Below are 19,588 nucleotides of genomic sequence, written 5' to 3' on the forward strand. Positions count from 1 at the left end.
AACCCTTCTAACCCACTTCCATCTTCAGCAGTTAAAAATCTTTTACTCCTCTTAAGAAAAGTAGCTAGCACAGTCTCGTGGAGGGACAACATAATTGAGTCCTAGAATCTTCAACTTCATTAGTTTCAGTTCACGAAAATATTTAGATCTGTGTTTATGTGCTCTGCTCATAGGTAGGGAGGATGCAAACACATTGGTAAAATTGAAACTGAGGGTCATTATATGAAATTACTGAAAGGTTACTCAATTAGCTCTCTTAATAGTCTCTTCATTAAAAAACAACCAAAATTAAAGACATCTACTGAAACTTCTCTTGCTTAAATTTACTTCCTCATTTGCAACTCCACAGGCTGCTGATTCTACCTCTTATAATATTTGAGCATCCTCACAATAGAACTCTGACTCCTGAGGCTTCCCATCAGGCTGAAGTAGACCCAGGCATTTAAGTGACCCAAGGAGAATAATTTGGTGAAGAAAAAAAAACCACAAACAAACACCAACAAAAAAACCCCACTCCACAAGCAAACAAAACAAAATAGAAACAAATAAACAAGCCCAATCTCCTGAAACTTCAGGAAACACCAACATAGTGCAAGTCTGAACTCATGGACTTGTTTCCTAGAGAAGACATTCATTTGGTCCAGGAATGCCTGGGATACTTTTGCCCTAAGTGGGCAATCCACAGCTGCAGAAACATAATGAGCTTCAGACACTGGTACAAGGAGAGAACAAGTGATGCAGGAAGAGTGCAGCAGACTGCACATCACCCAGAAAAGGAGTTTTTTCTCCCACAAAACCACATCAAGCCTAAAGAGTGAAAGAACTAAAAAGAAAACACAGAACCAGTAACCTCTTAAGTTAGGGAAATGACTTTTCGAGAGCATGATCTGGTAGGTAAAGCACCCTTCAAGTCCTAAACTAAACAGACACTATTCATATTTGAAAAACATTACACACAGATGTCTAAACATCCCCCAAAAAGCAATCCAGAATAAATACTAGGAGTTGCATTCAGGAAAAGGTCCTATCTAGCTAACTGGCAGAGGCACTTGGGAATACCAAAGACACAGGACAGCTGAGACAGTGAAGCATTTGCAAGTGACAAACTGACTGAATTAATTACTTATCAACTTACCACTCTCTTTTAATGCTGTTGATGACAGAAGATTTTCTGAGGTATTCATGCTAACACCTGTGGCATGCATGGAAGTATTAGACACTATTATCAACTTTTTTTTTAAATACAAAAGCTACCAAGAATTATTTTAGACTTTACACAGTTCACATGAGCTCATTCACAATACCAAACTACTTTTAAAAAATGAATAAACATAAAACTAGCTTTGTATTAGCAAATCCAAATTACTCATATACTCTAGTTGTAGTTTAAGGTTCAGATAGATGGTAGCTCATGCAAAGGCAATGAATTAAAGGAAAGACAAATATTTGGCCTTTATGACCATCGTTAACTTCAGATAAAAGTAATGGATCTTAAGCAGTGAAGTCAAAGACTAAATTGTCTAACAATATTGGATATTGAATATGCTGAACCTAATAAACCAACACAACAGGACTCTTGTAAGATTTTGTAAAGAAACAAATAAGCTGCTGCAGTAACAGGCATTTTGAACTACTTCTATTTAAAACAGTTTGCATATAGTATCACATTTTCTTTGAAATTATCACAGCCAAGCAAATATGGCCTTACTTTAAAGAGGTTAAAATAATAAATGAACCACTACATGAAAGCAAATGAGGGATGATAATTTAAGCAAAGAACCTGTGTCCCTCAGCACAGGCAGTGACTCAGCAGGACTTTGACATGTAGCTAAGACCCTCACCAGAACTGCTACCCAGATGATTATGGGTAAGCACAGGATCATATTAATCATAAAACTAAAGACAGAGGGTAAATGGCTGCAACCTGCACACCTCATCTCACTCTTCAGCATTTATGCTCTCAGTACTGAAAATGCATCATTCCCAAGTCAGTCCTGGCTTCAAGTGCACTGGGGGCAGATGTGGGATGTCACACTCTGCTTTGTTTGCCTTTTTAATTTGCTCATAATGACCCTCATCACCAGAAACTTAATTATCTTCCACTTTTTTTGATGTCCTGTAACTACAGTAAAGCCAACCAGCAGCTAAGGCTGCAAATATTTGAGTAATTGTAATTTCTATTGTTTTAACGGGGAAGTTTCTAGAACCAGAAACTGGTAACATACAGGTATTAAAAAAATCATGTTTAATAACCCAGTGTTAGTTAAAATCTATTTAGCTGCTCTGAATGTTTTTTTTTTTTAAAATGTGAACTCACTCTTTTAGTTAATACTCAGACTATTTCTATGCCCTCCAATCCTTGCCAAGAAAATGGAGTAAATGCATCTGGCTTACCTCACCACAAAAGTGTTTTTGTGAAACACCCAGTGTAGTGCAGCAAAATTTTAACTAATTTATTATATCTGAACAAAAAACTCACCCCAAAAATAAAGGAAAAAACCTCCAAAGTGCGGAGTTACTACTTAGAGGTACTGGCCAATACCCAGGAAATGACAAACAGCCACTTCCAAAAAGCCTACCTTTCCACAGAAAACACTAAAAAAGTTCAGCCTTTACAAACAGACTGTGAAGACTAGAAAATTATTAAAAGATCCATACAACCAAATGGCACCCTGAAGCGACAACCTGGAAGCTGTTTTCTGCTACAGCTTTTACTTTACACTCCTGGGCACAGACTGGTGCAGACCAAATGAAGAATTTTTTGAATTCACTGCAATAATGGCCTGGATTGCTTTAACATGTGATACTTTGCTCCCACTTTCAAATCAGAATATTACCATCAGTTAATAAACATATCAAAGCATTACACCCAAAGCAATTTTAGAGGTTAGTTAGTAAATACAGTAATATTATTTTTTGCATGCTGACCTACAACATAGGCTTGACCGGTATCTTCAATGGATGATGAGTCTGATTCATTTTTCTTTCTTTCAGGGCTTCTACTTAAACCTGCATGAGATTTTGAACTTAAAGGGGAGAAGGAGAGAAGGGGAACCAGACAGAGGGAAGAGGAAGTTGGGAGAGGGAAGGATCAATGTAATAAAATAATGGCATGAATAATAAATCAAAACTGATGCAAAATGTACATTGACTGTACATAAAGATACTGCAGGGTGGTCAGAGAGACTCTTACTTGCTTGGTTTTAATGCTCCCGTTGCTGATCCAGTATCAAATTTTGGCATTTTCTGAAAAACCCTTCCCATTATATCTTCTATTTTTTTGGGGGAAGAGTCCAAAGCAGTAATAACATTTTTCCTTGGGGGGTAAACAGAGATGTGACTCTGACTCAGATCGTGAAATGACTTGCTCATAACTCTGGGTCTTTCCTCCCACAGACTCTTCTCGTTCTTGTCCCTTGCAGAGCCAGGAAGCGGCTGGAAGAGCGAGAGCTCAGAGCAGGAGAGTCTCTTAAGGATCTCTGCTTGGACAGACAGGGGTCGAACAGCCAGTCTGTTCAGGGTGCTGCTGGCCAGGCTGCCAGTGCTGATGGCTCTGCCCATGTTGAAGCCTTTGACAGAGTCCGCGTGAAGGTTCAGGCTCCTAAATGAAGCCCTTTCTGTGGAAATGAAAAATAAAAACAAACAAACAAACCCCAAACAATTGAAGTTATTCAGTAGAGCTAATGTGGCCACCTTGTGTAAAGCACGCCTTTCAAACAACCAACTCACAAAAAATGTATTTTCTCTAGATGCTTAGCAGTATATATCATCATCATCATCGTCAGAGATATACAAACACCCACCATGGAGTTTGCTCAGGAAGCAAAGTTTGGAGTTCATGACACTACACTAACCTGAAGCCCAAAAACACAGAATATTTATCCTCTTATTAACATGAAGACTCATATTTCCCTGTCAGGCTGCTGTGCCTTATAAACAGGCACATCATCTCCTTCTGCAAAACAAATAATAACCTTAAGCCAAGTGACCTGGAAGACTACACTTCCTTTAATCTGCTCACAAAAGCCTTTTCCAGGATTTGAACAAACAGGCCCCCCCCCATCTCCACACTATCAGATGCTACCAAACTTGCATCCACCCATTGCTTTGTTCTCTTTGCATGAGCCCCTCCACATTTACAGTACAGCTGCAAGGCCATGAGGGCTTGGCAGCATCTCTGGTTACAGAGCACCAGTCCACTCTGGTGCACTTAAGGATGTCCCCTGCCACAAATATGCTAGCATGAAACAGAAAGTGTTGACTGGGGTTTGCCAGACTTTTTGACTCATTAGCAAGGATTCCCTTAAGCAGCAGTGAGAAACAGGTCTCGGACTGTAATTAAATTACTGTCAGCTGAATCATGGGAACTGTCTGGGTGGATGTTCTTAGCTGAAAGCAAATTCATGATAATACATCTTAGCCTAAACCCCTTTTAATTCAGAGCAAAGCTGAGCAGGGCTCCTTTCTATTACCCTAAACTGCCTCCTAAGGCTAGCAGTTAAGTTCCTGTGGCTTGGCTCTCACACAGGAACTTGATAAGCTGTGGCAATTTGTTGGCTGGTTAGAGACTTTAAAGGAAATCAAGGCCACCTGAACCCTTCACAAACTTTACTGATGTCTTGGAGTCAGTTCACAGGGAAGTCTCAGGAAAATCAATCCTCAACTGCATATATATTTCTGATTTAGGGTTACCCAGGGGTTTTTTTTAACCCTCCATACATGAAGGAAACAAGCTGTTTTAAGAAGCTGCACTGTAACTTGAAAGGAAATTTCTACTTTTTGGTACACATCACCCATTAGGTTTAATGGTAAATACTGTGGCATTTAGAAAAGAGTGTATTTGACAAATGCAGCCTCAGTCCTGCCATTACAAAAGACTTTACTGTCTCGAATACCTCAGGCAGGAATTAATTGCCCCAGTAACTCAAGCTTCTTCTGTAACAGGCATAGAGATGGTGAAGATTTAGTTATGGAAGGCATGTTTTTCTATCCTTTCATCAGGTGAATTAGTATACAACTACCACTTCCTTATCCACACCAAACACCTCTTCTAGCCACAGCCACTAGATAAAACTAGATAAGCTACAGAAGAATGATTTTGCCCAATCAGATCAGAAATCCACAAATCCCAATTTCCTGACTCTGACAGAAGGCATCAATGATACCTGCACTTGCTGTGTTCCCATCAAGGGGAAGAGTACCCTAATAAAATATGCTGAGATCTCTTTTCTTGACATTGTATTTACCCCTTGAGAACATCAAATAGAATTTCTATGGATTTCAGATGAATACTTTCACATCATTAACTATATTATCTAGGCATTAGGTTTTTCAAATCTTCTGCCAATGCCATAACTGAAAATTCTCATATGCTCAAAACTGATCTGTAAGGTTGAATTAACCCTCATTTCATTTACTTGTTTTTCCATATGCCATTTCTGGAATCAAGAATGCTGTTTTCTTTAATGTTACATATGTCCTTTTCTTTACTATTTTTCTGAGTGCTTTGAACTACCAGCTTTTACTGACATATTTATTATGCATTCATTTTAGATTTAGTAAAGTTATGACAGCAGCAATAATTGTTTTTACTTTTAATGATCAGTGTGCTGCAGTTAACCATACTACTGATTTGTTTGCTTCTGATTACAAGTGATTGGTGGAATCTGGGACTTCTGATTTCCAAGTGATCTGCACTGCACAGAAGCAAACTATTGCTTTCCAGACTCCCACGGCACAACACATACTCCATCTGTTAAGAGCAACCAAGTTTGCCTAGCCAAGAAAGCCTTCCCTTGTATTGCTTTTCTCTGCAATTCAGGATAAGCAAACTCTAAATCAGAGAATGGTACGAAGCCTTTAAGTCATTTGGTCTTATTTCTTTGCCTGAAGTTGGCTGAGCCCAACAGAACAGAAAAAAGGCTGGATAGTTGCCACATGCCTTTTCCCACTCCCATCCCTCCTCTTTTATTTTCTTTTTTTTTTTTTTTTTTTTTTAATTAGAGATCACAATATCCACAGCAATGGGGTCAAACTTCATCCCAGCTACACTATTGGAAGTCTGGATTAACAGCAACAGGAATGCAGACAGATAACAGGGAACAAAGACAGTGTGAGCAGGCAGACTGACCAAAACAGCAGTTCCAGACCACGTTGAAGGCTAGCTAGCCTCTGCTCCAAACAGTGAAGAAATTCATACAGAGGGGTTTCTTTAATGATTACATTATCCAATTAATATTTTCTATCTAAAAAGAGTGCCTTTACATTTTCTATTATGCAACAAAATATGAAGGAAATGGGAATTCTGAAGGAAACAGATTTATATCCGTATTGTTCCTTACCAGGTCCACCCAGCATTAAGTGGAATAAAGACAGCTGTACCCACAGCTTAGAGATGGAGCATCATGGAATGCTCCCTATTTTACTTGCACTCCCATGATCACATCATTAATTCCACACTATCAAACCAATTCCTTTCACATTAAGAAAAAGGTAAAAGTCCTGTTATTGAAATATCTTCAATATATTTCTGAAAGAAAAGGCAAAAGCCTTTAATTAAAGAGGGAAGTACTATTACTGATCTGCTTTTAGATTCCTTTTAGTTTAGAGGACCTTCTGTGTGCCAGCTTTTCTGTGTTCTGCTAACTCCTTTCCCACCCCTTAAACAAAATCTAAACAAGCTTAGCTAAGTACAGTCTCTTCATACTATAAACCCTCCAAATGTAGATCTACACATACACAGCACTCAGCAGAATTACTGAGTGCAAAAATACATAAATTACAAAAATACATACAGATTGCTAAGAAAAACTAACACAGCATCACAATCCTTACCAATGTCCTGAGTGTCTTGGTTGCTCTGCCTGGTTCTCATCTGTAGCTGGAACTTATGCTGGGAAGAGCAGAGATGCAGAAGGTACTGGCAAGTCTTGCTATTGTCAGTCTGAAAGGCATGCTTGATGCCATCTGATGTGTTCTGCAAAGTTATTTTCTTCTTCTACACAATGGAGAAAGAAAAAAAGTTGAAGATAAACTATTTCTTTTAGCCTACAAAGAATTCTGTATTTACTTGTGCACAGTTACAGTATTCAAACTCTCCTGAAGCAAAATGCACTGATGGGAGAGATTTCTATTAAAATAGGAGTCAAAGGTAATGTGAGATTTATAAAGTAGCTCTTTAAAGCTACTCCTGGGCTAGATGAGAAGGTGCTTTATTATTATTTAATCCATCTCTGTTACTGTTAGTGCTGAGTAATGACAACCAGAACTATTACATCTTGCAGGATGGGGTTTTCAAAGGGCCCTGAGGAAGTCACAAGGGATGCTGTCATTTAAGAGAAAAATAACTAAATGCTGATCTAAATTATCAGATCTCTCAGTTAATGTTCCAGGTCTTGAACTTGTCTTTTTAGCAATTTTTAAACTTGAATTTACCCATTCTAGTTAAAACCATCTCACAGATGAAATAGGCTGTAGCTTCTCAATAAAGTATCAGACAGAATTAGAAGTGCTGCTTTCAATACCTATATAAAGGTAAGCATTTGAAGCTCAATGCCTCATTAAAAACTGACACATGATCACCAGATTATGGTGTACCCACTCAAGTTGGCTGGTGTTGTCCAGATCAAGTGTCAGCCTGTTATCTTTTATCATTTAACCTAACTACTCTTGGAAATATAACTTAAAAGCAACACAGGTGCATCTCCTAATTACACTGAGTACTGGAATTTGCCTGTACCCAGTCCTCTAGTGCAGGATTCTCTGTCTGCTGCTCCTCCACTAAGCTTGTCTATGCAAGCTAAGGAAAATATTAAAACTTTTAAAACATGAAAACTTCTATTTAAATCCTGTAATATGGCAGCCACACAAAACACAGTCAGATACTCTGTAAAACAGCACCTGAATTTGCAAAAATAACCAGCAAAAAACTCACAGTAACTGGAGACACAAATATAGATGTGTACACACAGAGAAAAAGAGACCAACTTACACTAAAGGATATTTTCTTTGTCTCTCTCCATGGGAAGCGCAGTACAGGTGTACGGGCACCATTGTGAACTTCAAAAATGACAACTCCTTTGCAGCACACTCCCAGCAGGATTCCTGTTTGGGATCTCTTCTCAGGCAGCACATGATGAAGGTGAACCCCATATTCTGTGAGCCTCTGACACAACTGCACAGATCAATGCAATGAAATTTCTATGAGTATGAATTTAAGACCATTACAAGTTTTCACACCACTGTATGAATATTATATATCTCTCTATAAATATTTTCACATGTGCATATTAATGTATGGATTTAAGCAAAAATAATCCTCTCTGCCTGGTGATTCCACTCATTTATAGTTCACAGCTACTATGACAGACACGTATCAGCTGAGGGCTTTAAGACTTGGTAGTAAGTCTTGACCTGCCAGACTACAGCAAATGAACCCAATGTTTATTAAAATCAAACAGGGAAAGCACAAACAGAGAACACATGTGAGTAAATCAAACTGCACAAAGCAGTTGTTAGCAAGGAGCTGTAACTAGACTGATGCACTTGTTCTTCACATGTTTTTTAAAAGCAGAATTAAACTGACACTGCAATTCTGTGATCATATTAAGGTATCATATGCAGTTTCACTCATTTTGCACTCTCAGTTATTCACCCCTGTTGTCTCTTCAGTACTGGTGTAAGGGACTGTTGGAATGAATCAAATAAGGGAATCTAACTGTTTGCCCCAGCCAGGCTAGGTTTTAGCTAGGATCATGTCCCCTACTTTGTTCTTTGTGGCTAAGTTACAAGAACACTTCTGCAAAACGAGCGACAGACAAAGTCACCTGAGTGCCTCTTCCATCACACACTCAGAGATGGTGGAACTGTAGTGTGGTTGTGGAATTACAGTGTAATGGTTATTTAGTGTTTCAACAGCAATCCTTCACTCCCTGAACTCATTTTGATCAAGGGAGAACCTGATTATTATCCCACAAACAAACATCATAATTAGATTTCTCAATGGGTCCTTTTAGAATAATCCAAATGCTTCTGTGGATAATGACTTTCCTATCATCTTACATAGAACCTGAACAAAAAAATTCTCCTTGGCAGTGCTTCTGGCTTGCTTCATACCAAGCATCACACACAGTATTAGCTGTAGCAATTTTTTAGCTAATTTATGGGCTTTTCCCCCTCTACAGAAAGCACATAAGGCATAGGGAATACAGGGTGTGCTGTCCCATAAACACAGCTTCCTTCAGAGCAAACACAGGATCAGTAGTTGCTTTTAGCCAGCTTGAGCTAAGACTACTGATTGGGAAAAAGTGAGAGAACTTCCCATCTGTTACAATTTCTTTTGGCTTGTTATGATGTGCCTTTTGGACAAAATCTTTTCAGCTTTCTTCCTTTCAGTGTTATTCAGAGCTTGAGTTGTTTTACTATGCTTTCACTTGAAGTCCATGCACCCATATTGCAACAAGAGAATTCTTAAGCCACAGAGGAAGGAAGCCAACTGCTGCCCACTTACCTTCAGAAATTCTAACTCTGTCTCTTTTTCAGAGGCACCCACGTAAGTGCTGTGCAGTTTTGGCAGCTCTTCTTTGACGTAGGACAGATCTAGTTTCTCCATCACTCTTGCTGGGACATAGTGTTCTAGTCTGAAATAGGACAAGCCGTGCACCTGCAACACAAAACATTTTTGTGATGACACCTCCATATACTGCCCTGTGAGCACAACTGAAGCACAAACATTCATATTTACAAACTACTCCACATTACAACTCTGAGGATCGTAAGATTTTGAGTAAGGAGAGGGAATCACAATCTCCATCTTGACCTACAGCTTAAGTTTCTCCATATTCAAGCCTGACTCTACTTACACTAAAAAAAAAAAGGCTTTAACACCCAGATCTTGCACTGAATTCTGCAACTAACGCTGTTAGACTTTAGGAACACCTGCTCACAGTAAAACCTGCCAAGAGCAGATCAGCTGAGCTTCCACTCTGGGGCAGAGCTGCAGAGCACGTGTGGCAGATCACAGTCCAGTCCTTAATGAAGCAGCAAGATCACAGCTCAACAAGATCAAAGGTGAAATTGATGATGTACCTCTGCCTGGTAATCTCCATACTCAGCTTGGAGAGCTAGGGATGCTAATAATAAGGCTGTCTCATCATCACAGTGCATCCTGTCTTCTAGGATGTCCTTCCTCAACTGCAGGTAGTACTGGTGACAGGTCAGCGTGTGCCTAGAACAAGAATATAACACAAAACCATGAAAAAACCCCACACACCACCTTTGGTACTTATTAATACTCAATTTCTGTCCATAAATTTAGGGCTTAAGGGGCTATAAAAAACTTCATACACTCACTGTATGAGACTGACATCATCCACAAAAAACTTTATGCGAAAATACAGAGTGAAGTTGACAGGAGGCTTGTTCTTCTTCTTGGGTTCTTCTTTCCATCCTTCTGGAGCTACTTTACTTAACTTTATGTCAGGATCCACGAAGAAAAACTCATTGTCTGCCACAAACATTAAACAGAAGCACAAAGGTAAAAGCATGAAAACCAAGTATTTGCACCAGATGGAGGATAAAGACCAGATTTATAACTCTGAAATTGGCCATCAAACAGCAAAGTTTTCTGTTGACTTAATAAGAACAATATCTCTTAAAGGGAATACTGAATAAGGGCAGAAAAAATAATTTAGCAGTTATTCTTACCTCTTAAAGTAGCCAATCCAAAGAAGTGATGCTCCACCAAGCCAATATGGGCAACAACCATATCAAAGACATCTTTACATATCGTTTTGGTATCACAGGTCAGCTCCAGCTTCTGCCCACTCAGAAGCATCACGTTTACTTTTCGCCTGGTGTCATCACTCTTGCCTTTCTTAGTCTGTATTTGTGAAATGAAATCTCTCAACATTCACACTTGTGATGAAAACACATTTGTTGGTTTAACAAACTTCCCCTGCCACAGATAGCTGAACAGCCCTTTTCTTACCAAGATAGATTTGGGTAGATCCAAGGAGATGAATGGCTCAATTGTCATTTTCACAAACTCCGGGCCAAAGAAATTCTGCAAATCACAAAAGAGTATGAAATGAGCACAACAGGCTGAGGCACAGTTAACTCCTGCCCTGCAAAATGCAAAAGAGGGACCAAAGGCTAAAATTTGGCAATTGCCTGCTACCTACTCTGTACTATATGCAAAATATCTTCACAAAAACCTCTTAAAGAGTTGTGGAACAGAGAGGGGAACCAACTTGGTTAGTTAAAGCCTACATGAACTAACTCATGTTTCAAGTTTTCCCATCCTTACTTAAAAAAAAAAAAAAAAAAAAAAAAAAAAAAAAAAAAATATATATATATATATATATATATATATATATATTAAAAAAAATAATAATAAAAAAATCCAGTTCATGGAAAGTAGCAGCAGAGGGCATCAAGCCATCATCTATTCTACACATCAGACACTCTGTTTACCTATAAACCTCTGTCTCCCTCTTTGTGTGTAATTCTATATTTCATGCACATACCAAGACAGCTGGGAAAGCAAAGGGGATTTGCACAGGGATTCAGGTGGATTTATGAGCCAAATGAATCCTCTCTCTCCTTACCTTCCTTACTTGTTCATTTAATAACCTCTGATGCTGGCAGGGCACATCCACATTCCACGAAGAGAAATGCAAATGAAGTGGCTGAGAACACCACAGAATAGAGGAGAAAACCTATGCCTTACCATTGTTAGGATGCTATACTGTTTAATTGATGCAATTGTCGAGCCTTGCTGTCTGTTTCAGCATCTCTTGATGCCACTTTAGGCTCTGTAGCCACTAATGCCACAAAATCTCAGAAGTTTTACCTTGTGAAAGCAGGCCAACACCACACACCTGGTATTTCATCTGCTGATGACTGTTTATTACAGAGCCTGGTTTATGAATCCCACATACGAGAGTTTCAGGCAAGACACTGCTGTGTTTCAATGAAAACAAGAGTTCACCTGAGCTCAGGGCATTACCCTCAGTTTTCTCTGTGTCATGGCGGTTTCCAGGGCTATTTCCCTCAGTGGGTCTCTGGTGATGTCAAGCATTGAGGATCTAATTGCATCCCCTGGGTAGAGGTTGGGCCGGGACTGTCTCAGAGCCATCCTAGCTTGCAGTTGCATCATTTCTTCTTCCTGGCGCTTCAGCATCACTTCTTGACTGATCAGTTTGCCTTCAAATGGTGCTTCATGCTGCCTGCAGGACAGTCAGAGGGGATGATAGATTAGCAGGAATGCCTATGACATTCTGCTGCTTTAAGCACATCCCCAAGTGGAAACACAGAGCACAAACACCAGTCATCAAACACTGCATTAAACACATTTATTCAGCAGCCAGGAGGTTACCTCTGTGCAGCAATCCATCACTGTGGAAAATAAGTGAACACACCAGGTTTCTGCAGCTGCCTGCAGAACTGCCTCATTTATTCATATGAAAATAAAGGCTCAGCTGCAGACTGAAAAAATACTCAACACCATAAACTCAGTGAATCAGTGCAAAATTAGTAGATGCACAACAAGAAGAAAAGTATTAATGCTTTGGAAATATCTTTATTTCTCTGTTTATGTGGGGACTGTGAAAAAGGCGTGCTCAAAAACATGTCATTAAAGAAAAAACTGAAGTAATAGTGTACTTTCTCTAAGTAAATATTGCTTCAACACTTTCTGTTTGCATGGGCCTGATATTTATTCCCTGATTTCTCCTGAGAAGCAGTACAGTTTGAAATTATTTACATTAAAATGTTTACGTAGTAACATCCTATATACTAAAGTATTCTAAATATCACACATTAATGTTTCTATAATCTTATTTTGATGAAGATGGTTCCTTAAAAAAAAAAATAAATCCCAAGAATGGCCTGGCTGATCTGGCTGATACACAGCCACCCCATTGACTAAATTAGAGTCTAAATTTATAACCCAAAGGAAAAAATAAGAAAGCCAAACAAAAAATGCGTCAATATTTCAAAAAAACACAGCAACATATCTGCAATTTCTTTTCTGCAAGTATTGATCCCAAACATCCTATCAGCCTTATTCTTTACATAAGAAAAGAAACTCACATCCTGTTCGGGTAAATAAAAGCTATTTTTTATTTGAAAAATAAAATAGCTGGTTAGGAAATATGAACAAGTGAGAAATGCAAGAAAAATAAACCCAACTTCCACTCTCCTTCTCTCTGTCTCATGCTTACAGAAAAACAACTTCAAACCTCAAACTAAACAAAAACCAATTGAGCCTTCTGTAGAAATCCTAAACCAAGAAAAAGCAGTGTTGTCTCCCTGTTAATGGAACTATACAGAGGCAATTCTTAAACAAAAATGGACAGGGGATACTAAGGTGGCTTTCAGGAAAAAAGCACATTTTTTGGCAATTCTAAACTGAGTGTTAAGCATACCACCCAAAGTGAGTAATGAAAAACATAAAAAAGCAGAGAAAATGTTTAGAAGCCTGTGTAACATTGCAGTCAGGTTTAGAAATATACATAAATACAGAGCAATCCTGCACTGAGTGACACAGGGCCCTTTGTAGTAAGGTAATATACAGACTTTTAAAAAATACATTAAATCTATATACCTGCTTCCTATGACAACCTAAAGATATGTTTGATGAGGGACATATCCGTTAATAAACTAAGAGAAAAATGCACCTGTCCAAGACAGTACACTTGTCTAAACTGGTAGATGTGATTTCAAATTTTATTTTCATCTTTTTACAACATTACTAATGAATACCAATACTTTTAATACTAAAGTGCCACTGGTTATCATACAAAACTAGCCTTAAAATAAGAAGAGTTAAATATAAGAAGAGAACAATGCTAAAGTTCCTCAAAGGGAATTCCAGGGAAGATACAGAGTAGTTATGGAACAAATGTATTAATGTAAGCCCATTATCCTTTCCCCTGTGCAGGGCTTTCATAGCACTTTTTCCTCTTCTCCATCCTCTGTTTTTTTTTTGTTTTTTTTTTTCTACAAAAGACTGAATAATGTGCACCTAAAAGGACAAAGAAATGAGAAAAGGCCTCAGACCTGCCAGCACATGCTTAGCTTTTCACCATGAGGAAACTTGTCAGGATTGACATATATGGGAATATTGACAAAACCCTAAGTTAAATACACCCACAAGCACCCTTCAGATCAAGGTCTAAGGATGGGCTCTGAAATAAAAACAAACACTTTCTGAATGTAAATATCTATGAATTATCAAAGACACTTGAAAAAGACATGCTACAACTGGCTCTATCTAAAAACTTGCTTCTGTGAGAACACCTACTGCAGAAAAATATCTTGCCTTTTTAAAAACATACAGTTCATACAACTGTTGCCCTGTGCAACAGGAGCAATGAGCAGCTTTTTATCATTAGGTTGGTTTTATCATCTCTGACATGTATTACTACATCTTGACACATATTTTCTCTGAAAATTGGGGTGGGTGTGGAGGAAGCTCAAAAACCTTAGGGTTTATAAATTTTCCTGTCTTAGTACATAAGCACTATCAGCAAACATAAACCTGCATGTTTCAGCATCCTGAGTCAATAAAATTAACTCTGGCTTGGTCAGACTGCCAGTTTTTATGGGGAGCAACATGATTCAGTCTTCAGGTTCCAAGAAAAGGAATGCATCTCTCCTACAGAAAAGGAAATGCTGCTGAAATGTACAGGAGAGCTCATTTGTGAAGTTCTGAATATGCAAGTGTTATTACTGAAAGACAGCAAGAGTCTAAAATACATTCCTAACAGATAGCATCAGAGAAGTGTGTTTTGTGTGGTGCTTCAGCAGACAAGTACTTGGCTGCTACTCTGTGTTTTCATCAGTGTCTGACTGCAAACCAGAATCTCACAGCTGCTTATTAACCTGCAGATGGTAGGGGAGCACAAACCTGGAAGGCTGATGCTTGAGAAGAAAAAGAGAAGTGAATTCTCTCTTCACCTGGTGTACTTACCAAGAAATTAGCAGGTATTGGATCAGAGAAGGAAGTTGGAAGAAGGGAAGCAGGTAGGCATTCCCTAATGATTAGTGCAGTGGGAAGGTCAGGAATAGACTGAGAAAGATGGATGCCTTTTGGTAAGGTAGGAAGGACATGAAAATGAAATCTACTGGAAGGAAAAGGCAACAGAAGGAAGAGATCCATGTCAGCTGCTGCTCCTAGAGAGAAAAAGGAAGAAATAGTAAAGGAAGAAAAAGAAAACAAAAGCAAAAAAGGAAAAAAACCCCAAGGAATACAAGATGCAGAGAGGAAACAAGACACAAGCCATTGCCACAAGGAATGCATTCCAAGAAGCTTAAAGGATAACAACAGTCAGAGACCATGAGAAGGGTAATACTGAATGTCTATGGCTTCTGCTAATTTAACAGGACAGGCCAGCACAGCCCACCCAAGCAGCAAAAGCTGCACCTTCTGATAAGTCTGAACAGCTTTGCAGCTTCTTTTAAAGGAAACCTCCCTCAAATCCAAATCCTCCTATCTGATTTACAACTCATTTTTATCAGGATAATTCTGTGGATAATTAAACAGACTGGCTCTAAGAATATGCCACAGGAGCAGTAAAATTAATGTGTACTGAAGTACAGATGGTATCTCTTAAATACAAGAGAGATCCTGAAACATGCTCCCAAGTGCTGATGGAATTTAAGTAATGGATTAAGCTGCATATACTCCCCCAAACCCTGGAATCAAATGGCCAGCCAAAGCATATAAACTCTGAGATCCTGCTCCTTGGAACTACTTGTTATCATCAGTTTTACTTTGAGACCTGAGGTTCCTGAACTTATAAAAGCCATGGTGTGTTGCAGCACAAGACGTTTTAAAGCAACAACATGAAATGTCCTGGATAAAAATATTAAGTTACTTTCTTAGAAATCCCCCATTTAACTAACAACCATCTTGGATGGAATTCCTTTTACACTTGTTAGCATTGGAATCTTTTAGGAGCTGTTGTAGTAGGACAGAGAGAGCACACTGCTTTCTATTTAGCTCATATTATTACTGGCGCTATAATCTAAGTATTACTACAGGACTGAATTCCGCTTGTGGCTGCTGTCCTGCTTATCAGTAGGTCTGCAAAAGAAGCTAGTAAAACTAGCTGGCACCCTTGTTTCTTCATCTTGGATATACATACTGTCTGGTAGCTATATTAATAAAAAGACCCAAACTTGTTCACCTATAAAAATGGGTGAACAATTATGAAAATCAATAAATAACTACCTGTGGTACCCTACCATGACATTTTCATGCAAGTGCAGTGGTATCAGAGTGGAGGTCAAGGATATAGGAAGTTAAAAAAAATACTAAAAAATACTCTGTAGTTACATACATGTAAGCTTCATTCTGTTGCTGAGTACAACAGGTAAGTCTATGCTGTGCTTGCAAAACATATTTTCCTTCTAGATTTCACACATACAAATTACATCCATTAAAGGGACCAGTCTTAACAGAGTAATATAAAATAATGTGAAACAAACCATGAGAAACTATGTACTGCTTTACCTCAGCATTTTCACTTGCATAATAGGCCCGATTCATTTACAACACTGACTCATTTATAACGTGACTCATTTACATACCACATACTACTTTCTGTTTCTGAAATACTTTGTAAATAGAAACAAAAGTTCTCTATCAGCATCCGCAAATTACTGCCGTTTATTTGGGAGCATAACTACGGTGCTGAATGGGCAATTTCCTGGGTTCAAGGCAAAGCAGAATGAAGGTTGACTTGGCAGTTTTCACCAAAAAAAAAAAAAAAAAAAAAAAAAAAAAAGGAAATAAGGAAATAATTGTTTCTGTACATACAGTGGCAATAATATGATTTGCCATTTTAGTGTGGTGCTAAGACAGCATGAACACAAAGCAAGAACATACAGTTCTTGAACAGGGTAACATGGAATATAAACCAGTAACCCTTATAAGACTGCCATAAAAGCCCATATATTATGTGAAGACAGGCTGGATTCCCATGACTGCTTGGACACCACTAACATATACAGCATTACACAGATGTCACATTCCTGCACCTAAAAACTTCTTCCCTGCCAGAAATGCCAAAATATAGGTTTTTTAGATTACTGCATTTCTCAGGCAAAATGTAGGTACTAAGGAAATTAATTCATCAACCCAAGTAACCAAAAGCTGTATGACCCCCCCAAGGAACTTGTGCTCACCTGCACTGAGATGCAGTTCATTTGAGACCCTGCCTTACCCAGATCCATTTTTGGCACACAATATAGTGCAAGGAGCACTCACTTATTTTCATCTCCATGTTCAAAGCACAGCTCTAAGTCCTATTTACTGACATCACCCTTTGTTCTAAGTGAACATGGAGGACACATTCACCAGCAGTGCCACATTACCCAACACAGGCCAAATCTTCACACACTTCTATGTTTAATAGAATAAAGCAGGATTCCCCTCCAACACATGCCAAAAACATATAAAGATCCTAGAATATTGAGCACAGCAGCAATATTTCTCTTGATCTAAAAGCAAAGCAAAAAGCTGCCAAGAGGAGGCTTTGTTGCTGTGATGTGATGAGGGAAGAAAGGAAGAAGGAGATGTGCCTTTTTTTTTACCCCTTGCTACAAAAATTATCTGCATCATTTTGATGAAATATTCCAAGGTGATTAGGTATCTGGTGAAGACCAGAAGAAACTTTTAAATCCAAAAGATCCATGTCAATAAAAATTTTCAAACCTTTGGAGTGGAATCATTCTCAAAATATAACAGGTATGGCAAGATATGCTTCTGCTGTATTAAAAAAGTGCTGTATTAAGGTGATGTTCAAAACAGAACCTACTTTTTAAAGCTGTATTGATGAATGGCACGTGAAAAAATGAAACTCACACAGCTGCAATATTTGGATATGCTGCAGAGGAAAGTAATTTTCAAAAAGCATAAACTGTTACTGAATTGTCCTGCTTAGTAAGTGCTGAGGTATTAAAAAACATCAATTCAAACACAAAAACATGAGCTAAGATTTTGACAAAATAACCAAACCAAGTATATGGCTTCTGACTTATTTCAAGGAAATTAGCATGTTGCCATGTCCTTAATAAATGAAAAAACTGCAAATAAATCTGTATTAATATCAGTAATTTCAAAAACTTTATTTTGGAAAAGTAGAGTTAAAAATAATTAAGTATTTCCAAGTAGAACGTAGCCCCTGACCTTCTGACAGTTACAGCAACCTGACAGATTTCAACCCAGTCTCCATTAAATATGGGAACTGAATGTGGACACTCAACTTACCTCTACATTACAGTGCATCATGAGACTTGTACTTCAGAATGCAAGATATAATTCTGAAATGCTATTTTTATTCAAGTACTACATGTCTTTTTTCACATCTTAACCAGAAGCAGGGATGGGAGTGAAAAACTTCACCTGAAGATTTAGAATACATTCTTTGACAAAAAAAAAAGCACTCCAAGACACATTGTTTTCTAAGGGTTTACCTTGTCCTCTGAGAATTAGCTTGACTTGATGTGGAGATATCATCAGCACCTGATAACACACCACTGGCCTCATCTCTCTTGAAACCTTCATTTCTTCTCACTACCAAACCAAAAGACAAATTAATACCTGACTGGGCAACAAAGCACACAGAGATATCTCATCTCAAGGATTTATCAGTCATATGAGATTACTCAGAAGGAATCAAATTCATGTGTTCTGCACAATGGCACTACAGTATAAAACAAATTAACATAATGAAGCTGATTTCAGTTTTCAGAGTTATTTTACAGCTTTATCCCAACTAAAGTAGCTGATAGTCCTTTGAAGAAGAATACTAAGGAAGGCCTGAAAGAAATCACAATAAAACCCCACACAATTGCATAGACACCTTCCCAAGGTAACACATCTTTTTTGTCAGCCATGAGTTGAGACAAACACACAGCAGACATCATACAAAACTACTCCAGACCAGAAAGAGAGCAGCTAGTTAACTATGCATCCAGTACACAAGAAAAGGAATTAAGAAAGCAGTATCTGAACTTCTAATCATTTCTGGAACTTCTGGAATCTGACTCCTCATTATAATTTATAGGTTTCTTTTCCTTTTGGCAATATATTAACCTGTGATTCTCTTTGTAAAATTACAGCTTTTGCTGGGAGATCTTCCTGTAGCAGCTACAGGAGATGTTACACTTAGAGCTTTATTTTACACAGTATTTCACTTCCCCCTCTCAACTGTACCCTCAGCAAACTGAGCTGGCAGGAGAGCTCTTGCAGAACACACTAAAGCCACATTGATTTAGAAATAGTTCTTTCTGACAGTCATTTCACTGAGTCCAGATACACTATGACTAGAAGGCAGCTCTATCTTGCCTGTGCAAACTTAGGAGTTGTTGACTTTGGACTGGAACACATCGACAGTCTGTTCCAAATTGCAAGCAAGCAAAGGGAAATTACAGGAGCCTCAATACTTGTTTCTGCTCCTCAGGCTTCTGGCTCAGCAAGCACAAGGACAGACAATGACAAAGGAGGTTGAGAGAGCAGTGAGTACATGGAGGCTGGGCTGGAATTCTGTGCATACAGAATACATATAGTGCAGCTGTA

General features: G+C 38.4%; 1 protein-coding gene across 6 annotated transcripts in view; it reads right to left on the reverse strand.

Annotated features, from left to right (window-relative positions):
- The window catches only part of PTPN13 (protein tyrosine phosphatase non-receptor type 13), a 111,632-nt gene that overhangs the window by 27,408 nt on the left and 64,636 nt on the right, over positions 1-19,588 (reverse strand). For all 6 annotated transcript variants that reach the window (XM_083861277.1, XM_083861274.1, XM_083861276.1 and 3 more), the window contains 12 exons: positions 18,484-18,583; positions 12,008-12,227; positions 10,988-11,062; positions 10,705-10,879; positions 10,351-10,504; positions 10,087-10,225; positions 9,509-9,661; positions 7,991-8,173; positions 6,835-6,997; positions 3,194-3,617; positions 2,929-3,026; positions 1,136-1,192 (listed from right to left, as the gene is read on the reverse strand). In XM_083861277.1, coding sequence (XP_083717403.1) covers positions 1,136-1,192; positions 2,929-3,026; positions 3,194-3,617; positions 6,835-6,997; positions 7,991-8,173; positions 9,509-9,661; positions 10,087-10,225; positions 10,351-10,504; positions 10,705-10,879; positions 10,988-11,062; positions 12,008-12,227; positions 18,484-18,583 — 1,941 coding nt within the window. The remainder of the gene's footprint in view (positions 1-1,135; positions 1,193-2,928; positions 3,027-3,193; positions 3,618-6,834; positions 6,998-7,990; positions 8,174-9,508; positions 9,662-10,086; positions 10,226-10,350; positions 10,505-10,704; positions 10,880-10,987; positions 11,063-12,007; positions 12,228-18,483; positions 18,584-19,588) is intronic.

The sequence above is a fragment of the Zosterops lateralis genome (genome assembly GCF_965231275.1).
Source record: "Zosterops lateralis genome assembly, chromosome: 5".
Classification (NCBI taxonomy): Eukaryota; Metazoa; Chordata; class Aves; order Passeriformes; family Zosteropidae; genus Zosterops; species Zosterops lateralis.